Below are 16,653 nucleotides of genomic sequence, written 5' to 3' on the forward strand. Positions count from 1 at the left end.
TTAAGTACTACTTGCAAGTAAAGAACTTCTAGTTTACCCTCCCACACTCACAACAAGAAAGTCTAAGTGCAAGAAGTAGTAGGAATCTTAAGGCTCACTTCTAAGCATGCAAGAAAGTAGTACTCCTTAATTCCACCCCGAATTGAAAATTTCTTGGTTTCAAGGGCGTTACCTCTTTGGAGAGACCTCCCTCGGAAGTCTCTCAATGAAAGCACCAATGTTGGAGGGTGGCTTTCGGCCCCCAAGCCACCACACCAAGTCTTGCTCGTGCGCACCTTGCGGATGCCTTAAAGTTGTTGGAAAAGGGCCGATCGGGTAACGCCAAGGTAGTTGAGCTTGTGCCGCGGTGTGCCAAGCTCTTAAGTAGCCGAGGGAATCAAGGCAAGGGGAGGGTCTACTGGTTGCAGCTTGACCCGACCCTTGGCTTGAGAAGAAAACAATCAAACTTAAGAGTATTTGTGGAGAAAGTTAGAGGAACGCTTGATTGATTCTATTTCCCAAAATGAAGCTTACAAGCAAAATATCTAAGGGAAACTATGATGGGTTTCCCCTAGCCCAAGTCTTGGACAAACCCCAAGACCGAATACAAAGAGACAAGGTCCCTCCCAAGCCACTAAGGCCGAAATACAACAAGTGCTAAGATGCAAGATAAAAGATGTAAGATGGTCAAAAGAGCCTCATTCCCTCTTATTTATAGTGCTCCCCAAGTGGCCCAAGAGTGGCCAAGGCATAGGGGTCTTCATGGCATGAGAAGGGCCAAAGGCTTGGCCAAGGCATGGGCAAGCCTTGGACATAGGCTGTTGGCCCGGCTGGGGCCTTGGCAGGGGGCTGGCAGGCCTATGGCACGGCCTGGGCGCTGTGGCAGGGCGCCTGGGCGCGGCAGGCTGGCTGGCAGGGCGCCTGGGCGCGTGCCAGGGCGCCTGGGCGCGCGGCAGGGCGCCTGGGCGCGCGGCAGGGCGCCTGGGCGCGCGGCAGGGCGCCAGGGGGCGTGGCAGGGGCGCGGCAGGGCGCCAGGGGGCGGCAGGGCGCCAGGGGGCGCGGCAGGGCGCCAGGGGGCGCGGCAGGGGCGCGGCAGGCGCGCGTGGGCGCGGCAGGCGTGCGGCAGGGCGCGGCACGGGCGCCGAGGCGCGGCAGGCGTGCGGCAGGGCGCGGCACGGGCGCCGAGGCGCGGCAGGCGGCGTGCGCAGGGCCGGTCGGGCGCGCGTGGGCGCGCGCGCAGGTCCGGTCGGGCGCGCGTGGGCGCTCGCGCAGGCGGCGCGCAGGGACGGTCGGGCGCGCCTGGGCGCGCGCGCAAGCGGCGAGGTTCGCTGGGCCGAACCTCGCCCGGGCATGCTGGCGGGCGCGCGGCCGGGCGCGCGGGCGGGCGCGCGGCCTGGCGCGCGGGCGGGCGCGCGGCCTGGCGCGCGGGCGGGCGCGCGGGCGGGCGCGCGGGCCCTGCGGTCAGCGGCGAGGTTCGCTGGCCCGAACCTCGCCTGGGCGTGCAGGCGCGCGCCTGGGCGCGCGGGCGGGCGGCTGGGCGCGCGGCCTGTGTCCTGGGCGTGCCCAGCCGTGGCCTGAGTGTGGCTGTGGCCTGGGCTCGCCCAGCCATGGCCTGGGCGCGCCCAGCAGTGGGCTGAGGCATGCTTGGGCATGTCTTGGGCGCGCTCGAGCGTGGGCACGGGCGCGGCCTTGGTTGGGCACGGTCATGGGTGAGCTTGGCCGAGTGGAGAAGAGCTTGGCCAAGGCTAGGCCAAGCATGGAGGGGCTTGGCCAAGGCTTGGCCAAGCGTAAATGGGCTTCGGCCAATGCTTTCCAAGCAAAATAGTAAACTCATACCTTGGCATGTCCTTTCGTGGTCCTCCTCCGGGCCGGTATTTCCCCTTGGTTGAAGGCCCCGACGGTGGCGCTTGCGAGGGTCTTCAACACTCTCCTCCTTCCTCCTCTGCGGCGCCGACCGGCCGATTCCATCCTCCTCCGCTCTAAAAAGATGTATGATTTGATAAGCCCACCGAATAGAAATTTCTTAATAATTTATTGGTGGATGTGTGTAATCCGAATACTTTTGTGTTGAATATTAAATAGAAAATTTCTGTTGTGATGGTTATTAAATAGAAAATTTCTGCTGTGACCGTTTTAGGGAACTAGTTTTGGCCCCCCCTCTCCCCTATTGCTGTTTGTAGGTTGGATGGGTGTTGCTTGAAGCTTTTTGTTGATTTGTGCCATTGGCTTCAGAACCAATAGCACAGTTTGTTCTCTTTCCTACTCAATTCAAAGTGTTGAAGTTAAGACGAGATATTTCTTTTATTGTTTAATTTTAAGCTAGTTGAAAGATGTAATCATTTTTGTAATTATTCCATTAAGTTGATCCTCCATGGATAATGATGTTTGATGGCGAAGGCTACTTCCCCAACATCTAAGCTTGGCCTGACGTGCTTCTAACAAACAGAGAAAGATGCGAAAATTTAATTTACCCTGCAGTATTGTCTGCTCCCTGGTTCAAATATGACTGCAGCGATGGAAAGATTATGAGTCAAAAAAAAAAAAAAATCAGCATTATACATCAGTCATGGAGCAACTTTATAGCAGTCTCAGACAAGAAGAAAGAAAATGGCAGGCACATTTAACACTTAAAACTAACAAGATCAACTAATCCAACACAAGAATATAGGATTGGAGGAACATACGTTATCCTCTATGTCTTAACCAAAAGGAACTAAAATAATGAATTATGGCAGTTTTGAATGAATAAAGTCGTACAGATCTTATTAGACCTATTTGAATTTTTAAAATAACCACATCATTTCTGCATCCAAATTGAGAGAAGGTAATCTATGGCAAAGACAGCAGTTATTTTTAATCACCATCTTACTCTGTATAGAATGGTCAATTTTACTACATGTCATACAGCTTCAGAGATCTCAATTACTTAAATTACACCAGTCCTTGACAAACATCTTTCAGCATTCTTTAGTATGACTTGGACACCATTGTACCTACCAAAAAAAAGAAAAGAAAAGAAAATCCTCAGCGTAACATTAAACCTTTCTAACTTTACAATATTTTTTTTCCTATGTGATCGAGTGAAATCTCTAAATTGACAGTAAATTCTTTTATGTCACTTGAAAACAGGGACTTCAGGAACTTAAAAACCAAAGTGTTGATTTGTTGGTGAAACAACTCAGTTTTCTTGCTGAAGAGATATTCCCCATGTGCACATTCATTTTAATATGTGTTAGTATTCATTTCAAAACCTAACTTTCAACGCTCAGTAGCTGGGTCATTATCTGGATAGGAAATTAAGCTTCATATTCAGATTTCCTTTAAGGGTTTTTGGGTACATAAAAGAGCAATACTTGCTCTAACTTATATAGATATAGCCATCTTTTGGCAATTAGTTTACTTTCTTTAGAGCATGACGGGTAATTTAACGTAAGCACAGCAAATGATGAATTTAACAATCAAAATTAAACTTTAATGGTTAAATGACTAAAAAGAAAAATTTATTTATCGGTGCAAAACTATCCAATATCATCTTCAACACAAGAAAAAATATGATTCACAAGTTTCTTTGTGTATCCTTAAAGTATCTATGAAAAAAGATTGTGCTATTTCGATACCAAAGCATCACATTAGAGATGTCATGCGAAGCATGATAAGTTACTTGCTAATCCCACTAATATACAAAGATAGGACTGAAAGGCCGCTGAAGGTGCAATATATTACTTGCTTCATCCAATTCGATAGCCCTCTTCAACACCCAACTTCTATCTATCCTTTCCAACTTATGAATACTAAATATCACCCAGGGTCCATCTAATCTCTTTTCCCTTAAATCAATCAAACCCCAACAAAACAGTCTATTAGTTACAAACCACATGGCGTAAGAATTCAGAAAAGCAGCATGTTTCTGAAAGCATGCACTAATGTTAGTTAGCGAACAAAAAGATCAAATATTTAGAACAAACTCCAGAGGAAAGAAGTAGCCAACTAAAAAGTAAAGTGCAAGGAACGAGATTTCGCTAGGTAATACACTAAAACCTCTGTTAAACAAACAAAAAGTTCGAATTTTTGAAGCCGGATCTGGGAGGGAAAAGAACCACACATAAAATCAACGAGAAGGAGGAAATTTCGCTAAAGAAGACACAAAACCCTCCGTTAGGAGACAAAAGGATCTAATCTCTGGAACTTGTTGACGATAAAGAAGCGAAATTCTGGAAAAGGAACGATGAGACTGAGACCTGGACGACAGCGGTGGAGCCAATGGGCAGGGCGGAGTCGGAGACCCCATAGCGGAAGACGAGATCCGCCGAGAGATCGGACCGGACGACGCGCTCCAAGCACTCGAAGCACGGAAGCGTGGCGCCCTCCATTGCTCTCCCTCTGGAGTCAGACCAGAGCGGCGGCGACGGCGTGAGGATCTCGCCGGAGCTCCGCCCTTGGCCGAATAGAACAAGGAAAGGGAAGTAGCGGCGTCTCCAAGGGGATGTAAGTGGAACCATTGGGAAGATATGAGCCGTCTGATTGGTGGTTCTCATTGGAGATTAGACATCCATCAGACGGCTTTGATCTCTTTGATCTGAGATCAGTGGGCTCTCAGGTCTCGCAGGCCCACTAGCAAGTGACCCCCAAATAATTAAAGCCCAACTTAGCAAGCACAAGTAACAAAGAGGCACCCTCCTACGTGGAGAAGATTCTCGTAATATTGGAATAATATTGTCTAGTTAACTTTTTTTTTTCTCGGCCTTAAATTGATGGAATTAGACTAAGAAGCTGTCCTCAGAAATAATTAGCATTTTCTTCTCTAAAAAAGATTTTTTTTTATTCAGCTACTTGCTTTATAATATTACGATGAAATATCTTGTATTTTTATGGAAATAAATTTCTATGAATATGCTGTGGCTGCGGTGACCTCGGCCCATAATCTTAAGTCGGAGACATAGGTATTTTCATCTATTTTATAGATAGATGCTGTCTATAAAAGAATAACTTAGCAATTTTTTTTTTTTTTAATCAAAGCATGGAGACATGGATAAGGTGGTTAACGGAATATTTTACCTCCAAAGATTGATTTGCAACTGATTTGCGGTTGTCTTTGGCCACCTCATCATGTGAGGCTGGTTGCTGTCCAAGACCAGACAGCTGACCCAGGAAGAAGCTGATGGCGCGACGTTGGGACACGTGGAGAGAGGGTAAGGCGTGGGCCGGTCGGAGGATGAGGTGCCCTCCGGCCCGGCTTTGCTTGTCGCAGTGGGTGGCAGTGTTGCCCGGGTTTTATGTGGCCAGCACAGCCTGAGAGGGCCGAGTGAGGCGGCTCCCATGCTGTTTCTCCTCTGGTGGCCCATGTAGAACCAGAAGAGGGGATTGAGGAGTGGATGCAAGGTGGAGGATTCCCTTCATGTGGAGAACTTCTTTCCCAGAGATCAAGGACTCTCCTTCTTGACCTCATTCGTTCGACCATCCTCTAAAATCTTCTTCGTCCGAGAGTAAGAGAGAGGGAAGGAGAGATGGCTGAGACTATTGTTGTTCATGTGGTGTCTCAGCTTGCCAACCTTCTCCTCCAAGAAGCTGCTTTCTTGCGTGGGGTGAGGGATCAAGTCGAATAGATCAGAACAGAACTGCAACGAATGAAAGGCTTCCTCAAAGATGCCGGGGAGACGAAAGAGTGGAGAATTGGATACGTGAGATAAGAGATGTGGCATATGAGGTGGAAGACATCATAGACAGGGTCAGGTTCACGGCTGAGAGGCAGCGTCAAAGGAGAGGCTTCATGGGCACCATTTCCAGGTACTCTCACAAATCTTGTCAATTGTTCACCCTACATAAAATTGGTTCTGAAATTGGAAAAATAAAGGAAAAGATCGATGGTATCGCTAAGAGCCGAGCCACATATGACATTGTTAATCTAGGTGAAAGTGGCGTTGAGCAGAGCAATGATTGGGATGATAATCTGCGAGCACTGAGACAACTCCCTGAACATTACTTTGACGACACTGATGTCATAGGCTTTGAGGATGATGGGAAAAATTAGCGGAACTATTTGTTGACCCGGAGAACAAAAACCGCAGTGTAATTTCCATAGTGGGTATGGGTATGGGTGGTCTCGATAAGACCGCCCTTGCAAGGAAAGTCTATAATACACATGAAGTTAAACAAAATTTCGATACATCGGTTTGGCTGACTATTTCACAGAAATACGATGTTAAAACAATATTAAGGGCTCGTTTGGTTCGCAGGAAAAGGAGGGGGGAAAGTGTGGTCAACGGGAAAGTAATGAAATGTCTCGTTTGGTTAGTTTTCAAAGGAAAGAGATGGGAAAGTTGTATTTCCATGGGAATATGATTCCCACATTTCATGGGAAAGTCTTTCCCATGAGAAACATGAGAAAGTTACTTTCCCATGAGGTGGGAATCACTCATTTTTTATTTTTTTCGAAAAAGACCCTTCAGCATTAAAGAAGCATTAAAGAGGCATTAAAGACCTAATTTTTATTAAGGGCATAATAGGAATTATATATAACTTTCCTAGGAAAGTGGATGGTCAACCAAACATAAGCACTTTGGAAATTTGTCACTTTCCCATGGTTAACCAAACATGCCAAAAGTACTTTCCTAGTATCCTCTTCCTAGGAATCTGATTCCCAGGAATCATATTTCTAGGAGGGAAAATACTTCCCGCGAACCAAACGAGCCCTAAAGGATATCGCAAAAGACAATATTTCAGGAGAATTAGAAAAGATGACAGAAGTAGAGCTGAAAGAGAAGCTATTTAATTTTTTTCAAGACTGAAAGTATTTTGTTGTAATGGATGACGTATGGAAGTTCTGGTGTGGGAAAGAATACGCCAAGTCTTTCCTAATAGAAACAATGGAAGTAGAGTACTCCTTACTCCCCGTAATATTGAAGTTGCAAAGTCTATCGACCCATCTATTGATCCATATGAATTGCATGTTCTAGAGGCTGCAGAGAGTTGGTGATTTTGTAAAAAAAATTTAGTATTTTTAATTGACTATGAATTTGTAGTTGATGACTTTTTGAATTTTAAGGACCGTGGAGTTCTGTATTTATGTTTGGATTAGATACTCTGAACTAGTATTGGTTTTATTTAATATATGATGAAATTAGACTTTTATTTATTATATTATGTTTGCGATGGATTTGGAAGCTAAGATGTAATTGTTAGTTTCGTGTTATTATGGGCTACACCCCTCAGTAACACGGCCATGTTATATTCTAAATTTGGACGTGACAGTATGCATCTAACTCTTCGAAAAGTATGCAATGATGGAAGCCTCATACATTGGGCTACCCTATCCAAAAACTGCATTGTCGCCCAGTTATGCAGCCCAAGAGGAAGGATTAATCAGATTTTTCAAAAATCTTTAACTAATAATGCAGCAGAATTGAATACTTAACATATGAACAAAATTTCAGCAAATATGTACTAAGTAAATATGCAAGATATTAAAGCAAGCAAAGACAAAAAGTTATAGTAATTCACAAGTTGCTTGTGTATCCTTAACGTATCTATGAATAAAGATTACGCTATTTCCATACAAAAGCATGCCAATTGTTCGCGCATTAGAGACGTCATGCGAAGCATGATAATTGCTTGCTAATCCCTAATATACAAAGATAGGACTGAAAGGCTGCTGATGGTGCAATACATTACTTGTTTCATCCAATTCGATAACCCTCCAAGCACTCGAAGCACGGAAGCATCGCGCCCTCCATCGCTCTCCCTCTGGAGGCCGACCAAAGTGCGGCGGCGGTGGCGTGAGAATCTCACTGGAGCTCTGCACTTGGCGAATGAACAAGGAAAGGGAGGCAGCGGCGCGTCCAAGGGGATGTAAGTGGAACCATTGGGGCGATATGAGCCGTCTGATTGGTGGTTCTGATTTGAGATGAGATCATCCACCAGACGGCTTGGATCTCTTTGATCTGAGATCAGTGGGCTCTCAGGTCTCCCAGGCCCACTAGCAAGCGGCCCCAAACTAATTAAAGCCCAACTTAGCAAGCACAAGTAACAAAGAGGCACTTTGCTAAGTACAATTAGATTAATCATTTTATATTAGCTTGCATGAGCCATAATGCTCCACCTAAACTAAATTTACGTAATATATATATATATATATATATATATATATATATATATATATATATATATATATATATTACGTAACCAAGTGTCTTGTACACTCGCGGAAAGTGGGTTCCTTGCTTTCCTTGCGCGGTGGTTGGTAGTGGGGCCCGGGTGGACTGACTGAGGTGTCTCATATGCTATTTCTCCTCTTGTGGTGGCCCACGTAGATGGGATGAGGAGAACTTCTTTCCCACAGATCAAGGTCTCTCCTTCTTGGCCTCGCACTTCGACCATCCTCTAAAATCTTCTTCGTCTGAGTAGAGAGAGAGAGAGGGAAGGAGATATGGCTGAGTCTCTGGTTTCAATGTGGTGTCTCAGCTTGCCAACCCTCTCATCCAAGAAGCTGTTTTCTTGCGTAGGGTGAAGGATCAAGTCGAATGGGTCAGAACAGAACTGCAACGAATGAAGGGCTTCCTCAAAGATGCCAAGTCCAGGAGGAAGGGAGACGAAAGACTGGAGAATTGGATACGTGAGATAAGAGATGTGGCATATGAAGTGGAAGACATCATAGACAGGGTCAGGTTCACGGCTGAGAGGCAGCGTCAGAGGAGAGGCTTCATGGGCACCATTTCCAGGTACTCGCACAAACCTTGTTTATTGTTCACCCTACATAAAATTGGTTCTGAAATTGGAAAAATAAAGGAAAAGATCCATGGTGTCTCTGAGAGCAGAGCCACATATGGCATTACTAATCTAGGTGAAGGTAGTGCCGTGGATGGAAGTTCGCTATCACTCAGAGAATCCTCTCCTTACTCTGATGATGATGACATTGATGTTATAGGCTTCGAGAATGATAAGAAAGAAATAGTGAGTCAAATGCTTGATGGAAATGAGAAGCACGATGTGTAATTTCTATAGTGGGTATGGGTGGGCTGGCAAGACACCCTGGCAAGAAAAGTGTATAAAGAAATTACAAAACATTTTGATACCTTTGCTTGGGTTTCAGTTTCTCAGAGCTACCGAGGCATTGAGCTCGTGAAGGACATCATGGAAAAAGTAGGAATCAAAAAAAAAAGAAGACTTAGAGCAGATGGGTGAAGAAGAAGTGAGAAAGATGCTCCGTGATTTCCTTAGAGACAAAAAGTATTTGGTCGTGATGGATGATGTATGGAGAGTTGATGTTTGGAGAGAAATGCAGCGAGTATTTCCTAATGGAACAAGGGCAGCAGAATACTGCTTACAACACGTAACATTGAGGTTGCAAGAGATGCCGAGCCATGGATTCCTCCACATGAACTGCAGCTTTTAGATGCCACGGAGAGCTGGAAACTCTTTCGTAGAAGGCATTTCCACCAAATCAAGATGTCCCAACTGAGTTGGAGGCATTGGCCCAGAAGCTTGCAAAGAAGTGTGGGGACTTCCTCTTGCACTGGTGGTGTTAGGGGGCCTTCTGTCAAGGAAAGATCGTAGCTACGATACGTGGTTGAAAGTAGCTCAGAGCATGAACTGGGCATCTACTAGAGATGGGAAGGAATGCCACAATATATTGGGCTTAAGTTACAATGACTTGCCAATATCCGTTAAAACCATGTTTCTTGTACATCGCTGCGTTTCCAGAGGATTCCATTATCTCTGTTTCCAAATTAGTTAGGTTGTGGGTCGCCGAAGGTTTCATATTGCAAGAGCAGCGACAACAATGGAAGACACCGCAAGGGATTGGTTGGATGAGTTGGTGCAGAGGTGCTTAATCCAGGCTGTCCAGAGATGCAAGGCTCGTGGGCGGAGTTGTGAGTCCGTACGCATCCATGATCTGTTGCGCGACTATGGCCTTGAAGAAGCCAAAAAGGATGAATTTCTTCATGTTGCAGTGGTGAGGACATGGCAGTATTGATCGTATATCGAGTCATCGTGCAGCTTTCTACAATCGTATCAATGAGGATGTGGTTGTTTCCTCACCGCATCTCCGCACTTTGCTGGGCTTCAATTTAATTTTGACTAATGGGGGAAGATTTTTGAATGGGTTAAACTTATTAAGGGTGCTGGATTTGGAGAATGCACAAGATTTGAAGGAGTTACCGAAACAGATGGGCAGCATGATTCATCTACGATACCTGGGATTAAGAGGAACTGGTTTGAAAAGACTGCCATCCTCCATCCGACATCTCCTGAATCTGCAGACTCTGGATGTGAGCAGAACAAAAGTCCAAAGGCTTCCGAAATCATTCTGGAAAATCCGGACGCTGAGGCACGTATACATTAATAATACATGTTTCTAAGCGCACCGATAAATGGTGATCACAAGAACTTGCAGACTCTGCATATCGAGGACTTTGGATTTGATATGGATGTTATGAAGATCGTCGTTCACTAGGCTTAAGATTCAAAAATTGGGTTACACACCGGGCTTTACTTGGGACGTGATTGACAAAGCATGTGAGAATGTTTGCAGCACTCGGAAAAGCACTCGAGAAAATGGACCGCCTCGTCTCCTTCTCTCTCAGTTTGCAAACTTATAATCCCTGGGGACATCCTTTTGCTCGGGCACCAAACCTGCACAAGCTCCGTTCATTGACACTGCATGGATGGTTTTTATTCAAACAACAGCAGCAGCTCCCAGACAGAACTCAATTTCCGCCAAACCTCACCAAGCTCGTGTTATGGAATTCTGAATTGGAGCAAGACCCAATGCGGTGCTCGAGAAGCTGCCAAACCTCAGGATTCTTGAACTGCATGATGCATATAGGGAAGAGCATGTTATGTTCTTCTGCTAGTGGCTTTCCTCGACTACAACCTTGAATTATTCAAACTAAACAATTTAGAGGAATGGAGAGTGGAGCTGGGGCAATGCCCAGCCTCACCCACTTAACCATCGATTGGTGCGAAATTGAAGATGCTTCCGAGGGATTGCAGCGCGTGACCACCCTTCGAACTGAAGCTGATTCGAAATGCCCCGAGAGTTCAACGACAGGGTTAGAAATGAGGTCCGACACATCCCTCCATTATTTTTTTAGATGAGCTTCATGAGACATAATATCACCAGTACCTGTAAGACACTTCCTCTCTCCTCTACTTCCTCCGTTATTTCCTCCCTCGAGATCCTACTAATGGAATAAATTTCTTATATGATTGAATACGCTCAAAGCTCGCAATTATAGCACGCTACATGTTTGATATAATATCATGCGTAATATTATGATTGATTTCTTCTGATCTTCGAACATTCTAATTGCTGAAATTCTTATTCAAAATTTTCCCTTGTCTAGTTTAAAAAACAGAGCATTGAACTCAACCAAATACTACTGACCTTACTAGAGATTGATCTTCACTATTTCTGGTGTTTTTTGTCAAATACAAGCAGTTGGATGACAGGATGTGATAACTCGGTCCATCTCTTACAACACCTCATGCATTAAGACACTGATAACACCATTCATACACCTAGGACCGGCCAAGAACAGTTAGAAAAAGTAGAAAGTAAACACTGAAAGACTCAGAATATGTATTCTAAACATTAGGGAGAAATGATTGTTATTACGGTGGTTGTGATACTATGACTCCTTTAACTTAGGGGAAAACTCTATCAATGGAATAAACTTCTTGCATCATTGAATACAATCAAAGCTTGTAATTCATAACTTAGTAATTTCAAATATAATTCAAGCTAATAATATATTATTAGTACTTTAGTAATTTAAATTCACCCTTCCTTTAGAATCCACAGTATGGGAAAATATGAATGTCATTGAATGCATCTTGGTACTCACCTCTTCTTAAGTTATTTCTCCATTCGATTAATCAAGAAATTTAATTCTAGTTCCTTCCAAATGACTGGGTTTTAATATATATGCCAAATTTCCACCATGCCAAAGGATGCGCATGTTTTGCGAACTACGTAAAAAAATCAACACCTAACTTTATCATTTCCATCTAAATAAATAACCAATATGTTGTTTCCTGTCTTGCAGGATAGCCATTTTAATTGGCATTAGTTGAAGTGATGATCCACTCAATAAGGTTCTCTGGCTCTCTTTAATATGTGCAAAGAAGCATTTCTAGCTATTTCTTATGGAACCGTTGATTGTATTAGTTCTCAATTTTCATTTTCACATCATATGTTTCTTTAGATATGATGGAGTTGTTAATTTTCATAATGTATTTAATAATGCTTTGGCACAAGAACTTCGATCTGAACTTGCAAATATTTGGCAATATATGTTATATTCTGATGCAGTCTTCTTTTCTGCTGTTTCTTCAATAGCATCCTTAAAACTACAGCTTCTTACATTCCTCGACTTAAATTTAGCATATGCACTAACCCTCACCTAAGCCTCACATAAAGTTCATGATTCCTTTTGTACTCAGAAAAGGAAGAGCACAAGCTCCATCTTATTTCATTAAGACTATGGCACAAAGTTCATGTTTCTCAATAACACTTATTGCCAATGGCTTGGTAAAAGGACCCATGACATTTCAGAAGAAGAAAATACATATGAGGCTTTTTTTTTTCTTTTTCACATGTTCTTACCAACTCCGGATGTTAGTTTGACACAATATTTGACATTAATTGGTTGGATTTCTCACTTAAACCAACCGCTTGTGATCATATATATGTGTGATATGTTTTTCCCAAAACATGAGATCCTCCGCTGAGATTTATTAGGATTTGGATGCTAAAGTTGATGGAATGATTGTGCGTTAACATTTCTTGCTGGAAAAATATTTGATCGAGCGTGTCATGATCGTGCATGTATACATATATATATATATATATATATATATGGATCAGGTTAGGTCGAGTCAGTTAAGTTAATTTTCTGAAAACTAAAATCCAAACCAAACAGAATTTTTTTGATTCAAAAATTTCTCAGACAACCACAAAACCAAATTTTAAAAGAAAAAAAAATGATACTAGAAAGGTTATTCAAGGGTCCATCCTAGATGGACATTCAGTATTTGCATAACATTTGTCCATTTCAAATAAAGGCAACAGACAATCAGCATAAGCAAACAAACAACCTGGTCATCCACCTGGTTTCCATCTCAGCAAGTCATTCTGCTACGATTGGCATGATCACATGATAGTCACATATTCTGCAGAACACCGATAAGAACTTGGAATGTAATGCTCAATTAAACAAAACATATCTATGTGAACCCTGAAAAACAATATATTTCATCCTCTTCTCTTTCTTAATGTTGTCTGTTTAATTTCAATGGCCAGGTTGGATCTTGCACAGTTTCAGCCCACAGGTTATGTAAAACCCTGGAACTGGCCCGGTCCAAGTGACCGGCCCAGTCCCAAAATCTCAGCCTCACGTGCAATGCGCCGTGAGGCGACGGGATGGATTTGTTTCCATCCCGAAGAAGAAGGAAGCCCTGTTTTTAGGGCTTCCTCTCCTCCTTGCGGCCACCGAGAAGAGCTGTCGAAAGAGAGAGTGGGGAGAAAGGGGCCAGTTGGGGTTCTTCTCTTCCTCTTCTTCTTCTCCTTCTGTTCATTTCTGTCGGTACGAAGGGGGGGTCTTCTTCTTCTTTTCCGTCGGAGAGGGGGAGGCGCCGGTCTTCGTCGGGGCTGAGGTAAGAATCTCTCACCTTCTTCTCCTTTCCTCTGATGCTTGGCCACGATGTGTGGTGGGTTGGGGCCGGCCGATCGCCGGATTTGGGTCCAAAACGGCTTGCCCTAGCCGTCGGCGTGTTCGCCGCCGCCAGTCGCCGGGGGTGGCCGGCTTGCTCCGCCACCTCCTGCCGCTGCCGCCAAGGCCGGCCACCGCGGCCGCTTTGGGTTCGATCGAGAGGAGAGAAGAGGGGGCGGCGACAGGGGTCATGGGTCCCCTGTTCACCGAAGGAGAAGAAGGGAATTGGGAGAGAAAGAAGAAGAAGAAAAAGAAAAGAAGGAAAAAGAAAAAGAGAAAGAAGAAAGAAAAAAGAAAAGAAGAAAGAAGAAAAAGAAAAGAAAAGAAAAAGAAAAGAAAAGAAAAAGAAAAGAAAAGAAAAGAAGAAAAAAAAAAATATAAAAGAAGGGTGGTTTTCGGGTATGAACCCGGATCCGAACCCGAACCCGGGGTGCTAGACACTTCGGGAAGGTCGGCCCTGGGAGAATGTTAAAATTTAGGTTTTTATATATATATTATATATATATATATATTGTGATGAATTTTAAAAGAAAATATGGTTTTGAATATTAGGTTCTGCGAGGGATTGCGGAATTAATTGGATTTGTCGTGGATCGCGTTCGCAAGGTAAGTGATGTAACCTCTTTTCTAGATTTATCGGCAAACCTATATATATGTTTCACGAATCGAATTATTCGTGATTTCGAATTTGATGCATGGATTATATGTGTATTTTAGAATATTATATGATTATGATTAAACGTATTTGCTTTTGATTTGAATTGTGTTTAATTGCTCTGACATTGTACTTTTGGCTTGGAACACTAAACATAATGTAAGAAAAGATTATGACTTGAAATAGATTCAGACTTGCAAGTCGGGCTATGTTGAGGACCCTGCCAATGGGGGCTAATACATTGGTACTGCAAGATGAATAGTCGGTGATATGACCCTACCACAGGGAACATGTGGTCATAGTTTCTGGCTGTTGAGTTGAATCCGATAAATTGAAAGAAATTAAGATATGAACGACATTTGGTTTTGACATTGTATGATTTTTCTTATATATAACTGAAATATGAAATAGAGAACAAACTGAACTATCGACCTGGCTATGTTGAGGACCCCGCCAATGGGGGCAGATACGTTGGCAATTGACTGTCCTGAAGGACTCACCGCAAGAAGATTAGTCGGTGTTGATGACCCTGCCACAGGGAACATGTGGTCATAGTCAGGATCGACATGATAAATTGAATATGTGAAAGAATCTTGAAACCGCGAAAAGAATCTTATGAATTCAAGAAATATTTGACTTATACTTTGGAACTGCATATTTATTTATTTTCCACATATTATTGCTTGACTTATCTAGCTAGAGTGTTCATTACTTACTGGGATGTCTAGCTCATTATATATCTTTGTTGTTTTTACAGATTTCGAGAACTAATCTATTGGGATTCAAATTGGGAGAGCGACTAGAAGGATTGTGGCACAAGTTATCTTAGATTAGGGTTATTTAAGTTGATTTGTTATTATGGACATTTATTATGATTGGTGGACTTTTGTTATTTTAAGAACTAGGTTTCTGCATGTTGGTAAATGATTATTCCGCTGCGTATTTAGACTTGTGAGACCTTATGACTTGAGTTAGTCAATGGAATAAGATTGCATTTATTCAGTTAAATTATTTTAGAATTGCATAATTGAGGTGTTTGGTTTAGATGCCTTGCATGCTCGTGGGGTAGGTTTCCTACGGGTGTGCGGCGGTTGGCGCGACCCCCGGCCCGCGATCTCGGGACGGGGGCGTGACAACTTAAGTGGTATCAGAGCGGACTTGGATAGAATCTAAGACAAAGAATCATACCCGATAGGAGTATAGGTGGGTAGACACTAGGGACATTGGGACGTTAGATGTAAAGAATGTGATGATTATTCTTATTAAAAAAATATATATTTTAATTCGGTGAGCTTTCTTTTTATGAATTTGCTGTGATTTGATGCATATAGGTCAGGATGCCTCAACGTCGGGCGCAAAAAGACTACTATTGGTGCTACGAATGAGACACCGAACCGGCACGCTGACAGCACACCCCAACGGGCTACGAGTATCCCTCAGCAGGAGGGAGTCATGAGCCCTCAAACGGGACAGGAACCGGGCTTAAGCCAGGTTATGCAGACCATGGTGGGCCTCATGCAAATGCAACAGCAGTTGCTCCAACAACAAGCACAGTTGCTCCAGACACAGCCTCAACAAGGACGAGGGGAACAGTGTGAACATCGTAACAGCATAACTGAATTTAAGAGGTTGGCTCCTCCAGCTTTTCAGGGGACTACAGAACCTTTGGAAGCAGACAATTGGCTTACAGAAATGGAAAAAGCATTTGCTGTCTTAAGATGCCAGGGACGATGAAAAACTTTTGTTTGCATCATACATGTTGCAGGGAGAAGCATTTAATTGGTGGCAGATGTTGGGCATAAATTTGAGCATGATGGGGAACCTCTCACTTGGGATAAATTTCGAAAAGCATTCTATGATAAATATTTTCCTCGGAGTGTAAGGACACAGAAGGAACAAGAATTTATCCATTTGAAGCAAAGGGGCATGACAGTGGCCGAATATGAAGCCAAATTCACAGAACTAGCCAAATTTGTTCCGAAATTGGTAGAGGATGAGCAACAGACGGTGCACAAGTTTGAGATGGATTGAAGACTGAAATTAGGAAGCAAGTGGTACCCTATGAGTTGACTACCTAGCAGCTGTGGTGAATAAAGCTTTAATCCATTGAAAGGAAATCAACGAAGCTTTGCTGAAGAGAAAGAAACCAAAAGAAAAAGAAACGACCTGCTGAATTTAAAGGGGAAACAAGAATTTCAAGAATCCAGCTCAGAAGCCAAATTAAGATAGAAATCCCAAAAATGAGAATGAAAAGTGTTCAAGATGTGCGACGGTAATCATGAATTTGCAAATTGTCCCTGGGTTACAGGT

General features: G+C 43.5%; 1 protein-coding gene and 1 long non-coding RNA gene across 3 annotated transcripts in view; one reads left to right on the plus strand and one right to left on the minus strand.

Annotated features, from left to right (window-relative positions):
• Positions 1–2,678: 2,678 nt before the first annotated feature.
• Positions 2,679–4,436, minus strand: LOC103698733. Its single transcript, XR_602759.3, has 2 exons — positions 4,218–4,436; positions 2,679–2,972 (listed from the first exon to the last, which is right to left on the minus strand). It is a non-coding gene; the product is annotated as an uncharacterized LOC103698733 (long non-coding RNA).
• Positions 4,437–5,035: 599 nt separating this feature from the next.
• LOC103698734 (putative disease resistance RPP13-like protein 3) overlaps positions 5,036–16,653 on the plus strand; it is a 35,332-nt gene continuing 23,714 nt past the window's right edge. Inside the window, exons 1-3 of one of the 2 annotated variants that reach the window (XM_039119633.1) lie at positions 5,043–5,763; positions 8,478–8,693; positions 12,024–12,289. In XM_039119633.1, the coding sequence (XP_038975561.1) occupies positions 5,747–5,763; positions 8,478–8,693; positions 12,024–12,051 (261 nt within the window). In that variant the 5' untranslated portion in view covers positions 5,043–5,746 and the 3' untranslated portion in view covers positions 12,052–12,289. Of the gene's footprint in view, positions 5,764–8,477; positions 8,694–12,023; positions 12,290–16,653 lie in introns of those variants that run through there. The other variant, XM_039119673.1, reaches the window with a different exon arrangement.

Source organism: Phoenix dactylifera, chromosome 1, assembly GCF_009389715.1.
Source record: "Phoenix dactylifera cultivar Barhee BC4 chromosome 1, palm_55x_up_171113_PBpolish2nd_filt_p, whole genome shotgun sequence".
Taxonomy (NCBI): domain Eukaryota; kingdom Viridiplantae; phylum Streptophyta; class Magnoliopsida; order Arecales; family Arecaceae; genus Phoenix; species Phoenix dactylifera.